The 14,118-nt window shown below is 31.2% G+C and overlaps 1 protein-coding gene across 2 annotated transcripts; it reads right to left on the bottom strand.

Moving 5' to 3' along the window:
• Nucleotides 1-1,257: 1,257 nt before the first annotated feature.
• On the bottom strand, nucleotides 1,258-6,531 carry LOC133312903 (nucleobase-ascorbate transporter 6-like). 2 transcript variants are annotated; one of them, XM_061514179.1, is made up of 14 exons: nucleotides 6,417-6,531; nucleotides 5,912-6,013; nucleotides 5,634-5,806; nucleotides 5,434-5,534; nucleotides 5,105-5,180; nucleotides 4,941-5,000; nucleotides 4,585-4,769; nucleotides 4,300-4,396; nucleotides 2,489-2,575; nucleotides 2,189-2,247; nucleotides 2,004-2,095; nucleotides 1,839-1,916; nucleotides 1,586-1,746; nucleotides 1,258-1,476 (listed from the first exon to the last, which is right to left on the bottom strand). In XM_061514179.1, exons 1-14 carry the CDS (start codon nucleotides 6,529-6,531, stop codon nucleotides 1,258-1,260), a joined length of 1,605 nt encoding a protein of 534 aa, XP_061370163.1. The 2 variants fall into 2 exon arrangements, with proteins under 2 accessions (XP_061370163.1, XP_061370162.1); XM_061514178.1 differs by having other exon boundaries at nucleotides 5,634-5,810; nucleotides 5,916-6,013.
• Between the last annotated feature and the right edge of the window lie 7,587 nt (nucleotides 6,532-14,118).

Here is a 14,118-nt window from a genome sequence, read left to right as displayed (position 1 = left end):
TCACATTAATGAGCCTATCGTGTCATCCTTCTGCTTTTGATGGTGTGTGTTCTAACTTTAGCTTAGCGACATGATCAAAATAGATGCCTTTAATTATTAATTAATTCGTATAACAGATCAAGCTGGATTGTACGTGGTTTTGGCTCAGATATGTCTTTACATAAGGCCTTTTCTTTAATAAATAACATTAGGCCTTTTTTATCCTAACCTCTGAATTACATTTTAAATAAAAAAAATTAAAAGTAAGTATATTATAAAGTTTTCAATAATTAAAGAAGGTGTGGTTAAAAAAGAACTGCACTTGATTCGGGTCCGGCCTTTTTTATAGGTATACACGGAAGCAATCAAACCCAAAATACAAGAAGCTAAAAAACAACGGAAAAACAGATGGAACTAAAAGGATCATTCTCGGACGCAGGCACTGATGATGTCAAAGGAAAAGGAATTTTATAATTTTTTAAATTGATTCAAAATAATTATTAAATAAAAAGTAACATTATTTAACTCAGATTTCATGTTCCAAACTAAAAGGATCATCCTCGGACGCAGGCACTGATGATGTCAAAGGAAAAGGAATTTTATAATTTTTTAAATTGATTCAAAATAATTATTAAATAAAAAGTAACATTATTTAACTCAGATTTCATGTTCCAATTTTTTTATTAAGAACCAAGTCCATGGAAAAAGGGTTACAACTAAACTAGAGCACTAGACCTCAGAAAGTTAAAACGTGGATTCTTTTAAACTTCTAGTTATAAGCATTTTATACTATTCTATAACTATTCCATCTCATTTCATCATGTAAAAGATGGGGATTTCATTTTATTACCAGCACAATTAAAATATGTTCATATGTAACATGTATCTCATGTAACATTAAAATAATTTCATTATGGGGTTTAGAAAAAAAAAATACAGATATTTTAAAAATTTTACTTTCCTCAGCATCTTTTTGGAATTGCAATAGAAACGTTAATTCCTTAAAATAGATACCCGTAAAAGTTACTTGAATTAACACGGCTCACTTAATGGTTAAAGCTTTCCACGAGGTTAAGTTATTAGCTTTGCAAGAAAGAAGCTGCGGCAAAGTGAAGATGTTCATGTTGTTACATTGATTTATAGTTAAGAATGAAGAAATTGATGATTTCCAAGTTATAGATCACATTTTAGTACCCACAACGAGACATTGGAGGGTGCATATCTTTTGGCTTCACCATACAACTTTCTAATTAACAGCTAGCATGGTCCAATCCAAAATCACACAGAAGGGAAAAACTTGTTGAGATTGAAGGGTAGAGAGTAAAACTCCTCACTCCTTGTATCTGTCTTGAATGAACGGAATCTGTCCCACCAGTGCATGCCTCTGTCTTTACGAGTTTGGTTGTCTTTCTTGTGCAATGTGGCATCCAAGAACAGTGCCAATGAACCAGCAACAAATGCTTTGGACGAGAATGGGACATTGATCATGTCGTTGAACTGCCAAAATGAGAAAACATAACTCAAGAACTACTTCCAAGTTTGAACATCAACTAATTAACAAAAGAATGCACATTCAATCATTAGAAGAAAGAGAGAAGCTGGATACCCATCTAGCGTGGGTGTGTACAGGACCATAGCCCTTAAATGCTGTGTACTCATTGAAGTATTGTGGTATAGAGAAGCCCATGAAAATAGAGAATCCTAAGATGAATTTAGTTCTAAAGCTGTTTAAATTGCAAAACTGAAGGAATCCGAGACCTGCAGAACCTGTGTTGTAGGAAAAAGGCCAAAAAAAAAAGAAATGGTGAACAAATCAAACTTGAATGAAACTATCAGATTCTGGAGTTCATCATACATACCCACATAGGCAAAGAAAAGGCAATATAAAGCTGCAACTATTGGCCCTGGGATTGAAGCAAAGACAGCTCCAAATTTTCCTGCATATATAATGGCATTTCATAGTAAGTACATTTGGTTCGCCAAGGTGAAAAAATATACTAAAATTGCTAGCCTTATGAACTTACCAAGTATGGAGAAAAAGATCATGAATCCAGCTGATATTTGAACAACCCTTCGGCTACCAACTCGTGTCAAAGCTAAGAGTCCAGCGTTCTCCCTGGAGAAAAGCCAAGAATGTTTCTTATAATGATTCATATATACTAACCCTATCAAGAACTCCAGCACATTGAGTTTTGAACAAGAATCTTACACAGATACTGATGATCCATTCCCTGTCCCAAAGATCCCAGATAACAAAATTCCTACCCCCTGATACACAAGAAATAGCAATAAATGATAATCTCAAACAATAACAAAAATGAAAATTTGACATAGCATCTAGAGCAAGCAGAAAACCAACAAGGCATGATTCGTATACATGCTGACATTCATTATGCAATTTGATGAAATGATTTAAAAGTCTTAATGTTATAATTTAGATATCACACAAAGAGAAGTCAAATAATTTAGGTGGTGAGAAAAATACTTTGAATTCATAAATTATGTTTACCTGCCATCCGACACCACGGCTAAGAACTGAAGGTGGCAATGGAGTCGCACTTGCATACCTTGAAACAGCAATAAAAGCACCAGTGGACTGTAGAAAATTGGAAATGTATGTGAGAAAAGAACCAATATATAGTATGCAACAAACTGCATAGAAATTTGTCTACACCAAGTTGGATGGTCATCACAAATTTCTTAAAAGTGAAGGGTTTATATCTTTAAATATCTGCTTATATCTTTAATAAATTATTGAGAACATATATAATGCCGTTCCTGTCTCAACTCTATAAGCATTCTACATATTATCAGATTAATGAGTCAAATGAAACAGATTCTAGCCAAAAATAAAAAATTATAATACAATAAATTGCAGGAAAATATGCTAATCACAAGGCTTTTTTTTACTAAACTACTACAGTTTTAAAAACTATTTACCCAAAAAAATGTAGTTAAAAAATAATTTACCTGTTTGGGATACATTTCGTCCCGTGGAATTTGGGTTTTTTTCTTGTGAGAAGTGTCTGGTGTGGCAACATGCCAACATCCCATCAATTCTCAATTCTCAATTCTCAATTCTCAACCCACTTCCGTTCATTTCCGATGCAATTAAGAGAATAGTTGAATAATTTAAAGGCCGGTGAAAAACTAATATTAAAAATAATCTAATAAAATTTTAATGACTTTTAAGACAATGTTATTTGTGATAAACTTTAAATTTTAAAAGTCAAGAAAAGTTATCATAAGTTTTTTTTCTCAAAAATCATGAAAATTTATATGATGGTTAATTGGTTATGTTAATATAGACAATGTATATTTAATTATAATTATATATTTATTTTTATTTTTTTTATAACAATTATATATTTATTTTAGTTATGTACAAACAAACAAATTGATTATATTATGTATCAAAAAAATAATAATTATATTTTCAACTTGGTTGTTTGAAAAATAAAAGATGAAATTATTTGAAAAAGATAAATATATTTATACCGATCTTAATTGTATAACTATATTAGATAATATTTTAATTACAATTTTAAAACTGTTTGTAAAAATAAGAGTGTTAAGTACAATTTTCTTATTGAAAAACAAAATCCTGAGAATAAATACAACTCTATCAAATACATACTTTAATATTATATAATAATTTCTCCAAATCTCAAAAAAATTACAGCGAGTGCAGTCCAACTATTCACATTAGTTAAATTGTGGTCAGTAATATTTTACAAGTCAATATAATATCTAACTATTTTCTTAATTGTCTTGGGAATTGATGGAAGTTGTTGTGGGAGGGGAAGGGATAAATGTTGAGTGCAACCGTTGCATTCAAGTCAGTGCAATCGGCCATCTATTCAAGTCACATTCAAAATGTTGATGTGATTTTTTTTTATCTAAGTATCACAAAATAAATATCCGGTTGCACTGACTTTCACTCAAACTTTACTCGAGGGGAAGGTTGAAGATTGAGAATCAGTGGCATGCTGCAAAGTGCAGTCATGCACGTGACATAACTGCGTGAGAGGCGCAACTCCACGTAACAGGTTTTTTTTGTTTTTTTTTTTAATTTGTGATGATAACAAGAAAATATTAAAAAAAAACTCAAATATTACGTAGCCAAATAGAACTTAAGCAAGGAGATTGTTTTTTAACAACATTATTTATAAATAGTTTTTAAAATTGTATTGATTTGGTCAAAAAGCCCAACTCAAAACAATGAGCTTCTAGAGAAGAGACAAAGTTCAGAATTCACAGCACTTAGTTCAAAGATAAGTATATAGTTAACATTATCACAAGCATAAAAAATAAACAAACCTCAACTAGAGCAACAAATGAAGCAGCCATCATAGCAAAAGCTTCTCCAGCATCAAATGTAGGAGCTCCCCATTGGAAAGGATACGGGACTCTAATCCTGATTAATATATTTTGCCAGAAGCAATACTTAGAAGTTAATCCATTCTTTCTTGTCATTCAAGACTATATCCAAAGAACTAAAAACAAGTTTCAAAAGTCACCAACAACTGTGTAGTCCAAAATATCCTTGCTGCTACATAAAGAAGAAACCATTTTCTATTATTAGAAAAACCACAAGGACCTTACCAAGGTGCAGCACTTATGATTCCAGCACGATCAGTTCTGCAAGTAATCTGAGTTGTAGGTGGTACATTTTTATAAGCTCCACCCACAGTAAGAAGAAGAGCATAAATCCACACAATTGCCACTGAGAATAGTACTGCAAAGCGATCAAAGATAGACTTTTCTCCTTTCATCACGTGAGGAATGTACTGTGCAAAGAAACATCACTATCTTTAGAATATAACATTTAAATTGAATAAAGAAAGAAAAGAGAAAGCAAGAACTAACAAAATTTCATCTCAGGTGCTCATGGTTATTTTTAAAAATGACCCTAAGGATGGAAGGAAAGGGAATTCAGCATCATGAAAATTATAAATCACCTGTGAAAATATTAGTAGGACTGCTATTTCTGGAAGCCCAATCTCCACACATTTTGCAAGCTAGAATTCAAAAGCCACAATCAAGAAAGTGGTGAATCATACCAATTGCAATTCATAAATGTAGGAAAGAAATAAGGACCATATCTTGTTGTATATAAACATACCACAGGAAAGCCCAACTCATAAAGTCCAAGGCCTGACAGAGCAACCAAAGGAACAGCAGAGAGAGGGCTTAAGAACCTAAACAAAAATATAGCAAATTATTCACCAAGATGATTTTAAGAACTTTAAGAATGTATAAAATCCTATATATCAGTGAAATTGCAATTGATTTCGACAAGAATTTAAATAATTAAATCTAACCCAAACAAGTAAATTGAAAACATCTCAACATCAGAAAGTAAAAGCACTGCATGGATAATCTTACAAAGCACAACGTGACTAAGATGGAGGAAAGAAAAAAAAAAATTTAAGTATCTAGACTAGAACCAACCTCACTACATTGCGCCAAAGGCCACTGAAGCCAACAACAATTTGGAGGGTTGAAGCAACAATAAGCGCACCCTGTGTTCCACGCATTATCCTCTCAAATTTCTGCATATTTATCACAAATCAGGTAAACAAGGATGGTGTGATATAACAAAAATGGCAAAACAGTGAAGAACAAGCAGGTTTGTAATGAACCAAACCAACCTCCTGAGGATTCACAATGTCACTGTAGCGACCAGCCAAAATAATTGAAATGGTAGTTGGCACAAAGGTGTAGGATCCTCCAATAACTGCAGGTAGACGACTCCCAAATAATGTTTGGAAAAATGTGTTTATGCCAGCCACAAACAATAGGGTCTGAATCATCTTTGCTTTCTCTTCCTATTGAAGCACAATTGAGATCTTTGTTAGACTTAGGAATCACACAGCATTATTGAAAATCACATGCTTTTTTTTTTTCCCCCTCTTCTCCTTGTCAAGACTTACATTTCCTCCTCCCATCTGGGGAACTAGAGACGTTGGTATTAAAACAGTTGTGCCAAGCATCACCAGGTAATGTTGGAAACCAAGTAGAATCGCCTCCGCTTCATTAACAATTAAATTCTAGACTCAATCATCAAATTGAATATGAAGATACACTTTTTTAAAAATTAAAAAAATTAAAAAAAAAAAAAAAAAAGTGCCTCAAAAACATAGAAGGACTAATGCATCTAAAAGACCTGAACTTTCACTCAAGTTGACAACCATAAGAAAACTCAAACTCACTCTAGCAGAACAGAAAGACTCTTCATACAGAGAGGAAGAAAAAAATTATCTTCAAAAGTTTTTCTACATATAGAAAGAAATCAAAGTGACAAATCAAAGAATTACCATGACATTACAAATAAATAATCATCCATGAAAATATGGGGCACAAAAAAATAAAATAAAATAAAAGACAATTCTTAACAAAGATAAAAATTGGTGTCAATGAAGCAGTAAACTCACGCCAGGGTGGAGGACTTGTGATGCAGTATGAAACGTTTGGTAATTGATCTTTCACAGGATGTGGCTGATGCTCTTCCTGTTTAGGCGGCGGTGCAGCTCCTCCCCCTCCTGCCATTCTTCTTCTCTTACCCCAATGAACTTGATCAATTCAAATGCACCAAAAACAACTGAAACCCCACAGTTCTCAGAACCCAACTAAACAAAAAGGAAAAGGTTAAGAAAAATCCAAGCTTTTTTTTTCAAACAAAATGTAGAATGATTAGAACAGGGACAATGAGAAGAAAATAAATAGTATAGAAAAGAAGAGACGAAGCAAACTGAACCCTTTTTTTGTGCTCTCTTTACGCTCTTTTGGAGTTGGAAATTCACAAAAAGACAATGAGCAAGGTCAGGGGTGACACACACCTTGTCAGTAACGTAATGCAATGCTTCAAATGCTAGAAGATTTCTTAGCCCGAGAACCCCTTGAAGTTCAAGAAAACCGAAAAAAGGTTAGAGTGTGAATATGTGGAAAAAGCAAAAGTAGGAGCCAGTGTCCTCCATTGCTTTAACATTTACAATATTTTAATTCCCTTTCTTTTCTTCAACAAAAAATGATAAAGTTTTCACATAAAAGCATCTTCACCTTCACCTTTATTAACCTCGAATTTAGTTTAGTATTTAACTAAGAATATTATTTGTCGAAATCTTAATTAATCAGAAGCTCACAAGAACCCCCTCTGTCACCCATTTCAGCATATAACCTTTTAACACAAAACAAAGTTTACCATTGCCTTGCCACCCCTTTTGCTTGCCTCTGTTACTAAGTACTATAGTACTGACTATAGTGACGCAAATGGTCAAAAGCTCTCATTTTTACCTTGACCCAGAATTTGAATCATTTTACAAAAATTCTGAAGAAAATTACTACTCTTTTGATTAGAGTCATAAGAATTTCGGTGAAAATTAAAAATATTTTGAAACTAAAATATGTTACAAGTAATCAAAAACTTTGAAATTTTTTACTTCTAAATGTATATAAATTTTGTCAAAATTCTTATAATATTCAAATGAGGAATGATAAATTTATTGACCAAGTTCCTAGATAACCATCACAATTTATTTTAGGATTTTATTAATCTCATGGTAAAGGAGATAGTTATCTCATGTCATAGAGATAAATTTGTGGGTTTCACCACCTGAAAAAAGAAAAGAAAAGAAAAATGTGACACAGTTATCGAAGGGTGTGTAGGAGAGAAAATATATCTTATGTAACATAAGAATAGTTTTTTCCTTTGTTTTAATGATGAAATTTGTAGAATGGAGAAGATAAAATATTTATTCTAATTGTTGATAGTAAATTTATGAACGAATTAGTGAGATTTTTTACACGGCTATGTTAGAAAAGACATTTGATAAACTATTCCCATTCAAATGAGTTATAAAATTTTTTTAGAAAAAAAAAATTGTTGCAAAATGAGGCACTAATGAGTCACTTGAGTGTTTCCTTTGAAAATTAATTAGAAGGTGCTGCTTGGTTGTAAATTGACACTTTTCCTAAGTTGCAGGTTTTGTGGACCCTCTAGTCGGTTATTTTCCACGTATTATCAAATATTCACACAGGTTGCTCCGTTATGTCTCGTTGTATGTATGCTTGCTTGCTCGACGGTTTTGCATGTCACCTTGGCACTGATCTGTCTTTCTTGGACGCTTCCTGCGCAAACTGGTAACGTGCCATGGCTTCTATGGCACTATAGCAAGAAATATTTGTCTCGCGGTAACATTTTCACAGTTATAATAAAAGAGATTTCCAAAAAAAAAAAAAAAAATAAGTTGAATGCGTTGAGTTTTAAGATTAAATAATGGAATTAAGTTCCTCCTACAATATGAGATATTATCTCATATAATTCTAAAATAATTATGAAAAAAAAGTAAGATATTTTAATAAAAGAACTCTTTTCTGTCCTTAGCAAATTTTACGATGGTCGCTTTAGTCCCTAGCAAATAAAAAGGCTGTTTGTGGTCTCTAATAAATTCAAAGTGGACCCATTTTAGTCCTTTTGAGAGACTAATGTGGGTCTTTTTTGAATTTGTGAAGGACCACGATTTCAACTAAATGAGTCCATTTTGAATTTCTTAGGGACCACGAATACCTTTTTATTTGCTAGGGAGCGGGTATCGTGAAATTTGATTAGGACCAAAAAAGATATTTACTCTTAATAAAATTAATGATACAAGAGGATACCAAATATGGTTGGTTCAAAGAGTACGTGTTTGATTCCGCTTAAGCAAAGCCTTGGGTTCAAATTCTTGTGAATGCAAAAAATTCTATTTAAGAGAGCTAGCCCGAGTACTCCACCATAATATTATGAATGTTTTCGGATCGAACAATAATTCCTACTATGTGGTTTGTGAAAAAAAAAATGATACAAGAGGATTGGTGAGCTAATCATTTAATAATGAGCTATTGTTATCGAGATGATTTTTGGATAATTTTAATTATCAAGGAAAAAGAAAGTTATGCGTAAATTCTATTGGGTTATTTAATAATATCCATTTGAGAGGATAACTTAGCGCCCGAGAAAATTCTCCACCTTGGATATCTGGTAAGTTTTTACTTTTGATTATGATCCTGGTTACTGGCATATATCCCAAGCCAGATGAGTCATTGAATGAACATTGATGGTACAGTGAGTCTCAGTAAGGAACAAATTCCACTATGGCAAATGGCAATGGTTGCCTTTCATAGATTTGGAATTTCAGGTTAAGCAACACTTATAAAAGTTGATGTGTGACTTTTTTCCTTTTTCTTTTTGTGATTAATATGTATATCCCACCTGTGAGTTTTAAATTTTAAATTAGTACTTTTAGTTGTTTAGAACAAAATTGATACCAGTTGGATGTTTTTATATTAAAATAAAAAAACAGAATCCTTTTCTATAGATCGAAGAAACGAGATGGCTCTTACATTCACACAATTCTCCTCCCACCAGAAAATTCATATTCTTGACGCAACTGAAGTCAAAATCTTCAAATTCTATCTATGGATTGGCCTAGTTTCTTTGGTGCTTTGTACTTACCTAGGGAATTCTTGTCTCTATCTTTTCTATCAATAAACATCAAAAGATTTTATTCCTTGCGCCCCACAGGACCCCCGAAATCTTCCTTTCATTATGCTCAACAAATAAAAAGATAAGTGTCTTGCACAGTGCCAACAATGTTCCTTTTCCCTTAATGACAAAGATGAAATTGAGATTTATTCATCTAATCTTTGAATCTCTTGAAAATAATATAACGGTCATGACAAGAATAAGGGCCTGGATGAACTTTTTTTTCTTTCAAAAACTGCTTTTTTTTTTCAAGAAATAAAGTACTTTTCGTTTTTAGTTCGTTTGGATATCTGCTTTTAAAAAAAGGAGAAGTCACAAAAAAAAGTCAAAAACTTACTTTTTTTCAGAAGCTAAAAATTTTAACTTCTAAAAAAGCAGAAGTCAAAAGTCAAATATTTTTTTCAAAAATTAAATAATTTTATAAAAATATAAATAGCTTTAACTTTTGTAAAAAGTACTTTTAAATAAGAAAGTGATAAAAACTACTTTTTTTTAAAAGATGAAACAAACAACCTCTAAGTAATATTATTCCTTTTTCTGCAGAAAATCATTTAGTATTCACTATCCACTAGGCACTATTGTTTCACCTTTTATACCTAAGTGAATCAGTCATTGTTGTTCTATAAACTAAAGAGAAAAAATATGTAATATATACACTTTCTACAATAAATTTGTCATTAATTGTACAAAAGTGTCAAATGAATGACGTGACGTAAAATTTCATTAATTTTTCTAACTATTAGCATTTTTATTTTATTTAAATTCATAATATTTTATCTTTTATATGCTTTTTATGATTTTTTTTGTATACTTTAAAGTATAACATTGAAGATTTTAAATTGATTCAAGAAAATCCAATAAACGTAAGAAGAGATTTTATCCAAATCAATTTTTGATCTAAAGTTATTTTAAAAAATTATTAAAAAAAGCCTAGAAAGATTTTAAAAACCAACAAAAGAAAAAGATTATTAACACATGCAGGAGGGGAAAAAAGGGTAACGGCAAGGATATAGGAGCAAAAGCAAAGAGAAATCAACGAGTTTTCTCAAGCTTCTTCTTTTGAATTTTCCCTTTATGTGATTCTTTTCATGGTATATGAAAAATTATAATTTCTTAATTCAAATATGGGAAAAACTATTCTTATGCAACATAAGAGTAGCTTATCTCCTATAGACCCATCGAAAACAGTGATACACTTTTTCTTTTTCTTTTCCTTTTTTGTAAATTGTGGGTCTCATCACATTTGTCTCTACAACATGAGATATTTTCTCTCATATAACATGAGATTAGTTGAGCCCTTCAAATATAGTGTTTTAATGTTGGGTTCATTTAATCTTATGTTACATAAGAGATCTTCTCTCATGTTGTAGAGATACATATGGTGGAGTCCGTCATTTAAAGAAAAAAAAAAAAGTGTCGCGATTTTCGATGGGTATGTAGGAGATAAAATTACTCTTATGTTGCGTAAGAGTAATTTTTCCCTTTAATATTTGCTATATAATATGGCCCATACATACAAATATTTAAGATATTGGGTGAGGAATTGAAAGATGAAATTCAATATGGAACCTCTGGAAATTAACCGGTAGATCAGTTGACAACTGAGCTTTCAAAAATTTGCTTGAGTCAAGAGTTCAAATAAGGTGATCGGAGGAGGTTAAATGGGGATACGCTCCAGATTATACCCAAAAAAAAAAATTAAGCTTAAGAATTTAACATCTAGAAATGGACTGAGTCCTTTGAGGATAAATGAATTATCAAAAATCTTAATTTATTTAATTTGATTCATATAATATCACAAAAGTAATTATTATTTTAAGTCTAAAATATTTCGTTGAACTTGAAAGCTAGAATTGAATTATAGGTTATATTTTTAATATTTGGGCGTTGGTCGCATTTATATTTAATATATATATATATAATTTTTTTTGTTACGTGAGTCATTGAAAATAAATTAATCAAAGAATAAAAATGAGTATAATACTTCTTATTTTTACATTGATTTAAGAATAATATGCTGCTTGAATTATATTAGAATAACCTATAAAAAAAGAGTTCATTAGAATAATTCCCCTTTGAGAATAATATTAACCTGCATTATGAGAATTTTAGGGACAATTGAAATTAGTTGATAGACTGAGACCTCAATCCTAAAAATTTATTTAGTTGAGCTAAACTATTAAATTTTGTGGCCTGCTTGAATGAAGTAAATTGTTTAGTTTTCTTCAATTCCTATCAAATCATGACTCTAGATAATTAATATTCTCATACCTACTAAATCTTGATAATGGTGTCTTAATTTATTATTACGAAAAGTTCACCAATATTTATGTGATTTATTTCAGAATTACTTATGTACTTGTGATTTTTTTTTATCATATATGTCCTTGTGGTTTGTAAAAGGGTATATTTTTTATTATATATACCCCTGTGGTTTTTTATTTTTTATAAATTATAGGGGCATATGTGATAAACAAAAAATCACAGGGGCATAGTTGATTCTGAAGCACACCAGAAGGGCATCGGTGAACTTTTTCCTTTATTATTTAAACATTTTGTACGCTTGTGAAACCAAAAACAACGAAAATCTAGAATACAACCGGTGTAAGTGCGATCAGCCAATAAAAACGTATCATGTCACATGCTTTTGTACTAGAGAAAGAAAAAAAAGTGACTTTTGTAATTTATAATATGTACTATCGGTAATACATAGTATAAACTACAAAAGTGCACCCAATTCAGTACGATACAAAAATGCGCTCCATGAACAAGGGCCTATATAACGCTAGAAGGGTTAAATACGGAGTGTAAAAAAATAGAACGAAGGCCTAGAGAGAGAGAGGAATCAAATAGATAGATACTCATATATTGAATACAGTGACTTCATATCAAATGATGGTAGCTTAGTTGGTGCATAAGAGTTAAGCAGATGGAAATTAGAGCATGTGTTCAATTCTCGTCAATGCCATCTTTAGAAGTGATTTAAAGCCTTATTACTGACTCATGGTTTATCAAAAAAAAAAAAAAATTACATAATGAAAAATTTGAATTTGAACGTGTTTCTTCTTTTTTTTGGAGATATTTCAATCGGTTCAATTGATTCATCGCCTCGCGACTAGTCTGATTCAGGACAGGTTTTGAGATTAAGATTTTAAACCTCTCTCAAAAAATAGTACTTAAGAGAATCGAACACATGTTTTCACCTCAATTATTCAGTTCACGGGATTAAGGCTTTATTCCAATGTGCTTCTTCTTCAACATAGTATTCATTCAGGAAAACATACATCAAAACCAAATAAAAAATTGCAAGCACCTCGAGCGGCTATCCAACCATCTTTCGTTAACAAATTGGGGTCATGATCAAACACGTCAAGAAGGTGTTAAGATTTTATAATAACATTTTAGTAAAGTAAACCGAGAACAAAGACAAAGTTATAAGTCATTAATACTAGCTGTTGATCTATTTTTCTATGCAATTAAGAGCCTGGAGCGCACACATGCATCTAAACATAAAAGGAGCATTGAAAGACAATGTCATATTGTCATTTGACTTGTTAAACTTTGAATTCTAAACCTTATTACCCAAAATAAAATCATTCTTAATGCCTATTTATGTCTACACCGACCCCTAGTAGCCATGGTTAATTAAAACACAGACTTGGCCTGCATATATAGTAATATGTTGCAACTTTTACAAAAGATGCTTTAGGTTCCTTTCGGCTATACAATGTTTTCCAAATAGCCATTTCCGTTTGTCCTATGACCACCCTTTATTTGTGGAAAGTTAAAGCACCCTTTATGATTTCGATTGGAAAATGTAGAAAAACGCAGTCTTCACAGTTGTATTGAATTATAGTACTGTACATCATTCCACAATTGCTTTGTCGACCAAAGACTTGGTTGTGGTCCAAGCCATTCATTCATTTCCATAACTGATTAGCACAGTAAATGATGCTAGAAAAGGGCTAAAAAGAATGTAAAAGAACATGTGTTGTCACAAAAATAAAAACTTTATAATCATGGAATACAATCTTACCATAAGCACAGTCAAAATTGATGTGTACACTTTACCAACTCCTTCACATTAAAAGATATATATATATATATATATATATATATATATATATATATATATATATATATATATATAAGTAAGATCCTTTGACACCAGTGTCAAATTTAAAATTTGACCTCATTTGAAAGTCATTAGATCAAAAAAGATCAATGACTCTGATTTGTAAGCATGTGACACCATTGATCTTTTTTGATCTAATGACTCTCAGATGAGGTGTCAAACTTTAAATTTGACACTGGTATCAAAGAATCCTACCTCTATATATATATATATAGCTTACCAAAAAAGAAAATATATATATATATATATATATATATATATATATATATATATATATATTTATTATGTATACTGTCATTGTATGTAACGTTTCGTACTGTCAACCAAAAATGACATTATTTTAGATGGGATAAAGAAAGTTTGCGTTCAAAATTAATTGTAGAAAATCAAAATATTATATTTTCATCTTTATATATATATATATATATATATATATATATGATGCAGGTTATATTTACAAACTTTTTTGTTTACAAAC

The sequence above is a fragment of the Gastrolobium bilobum genome, unplaced genomic scaffold (assembly GCF_033153095.1).
Source record: "Gastrolobium bilobum isolate Gb01-03AN ecotype WA unplaced genomic scaffold, APGP_CSIRO_Gbil_v1 utg6455, whole genome shotgun sequence".
NCBI lineage: Eukaryota > Viridiplantae > Streptophyta > Magnoliopsida > Fabales > Fabaceae > Gastrolobium > Gastrolobium bilobum.
The sequence above is the reverse complement of the archived record's forward strand: the minus strand, read 5'-3'. Positions and strand labels throughout refer to the sequence as shown.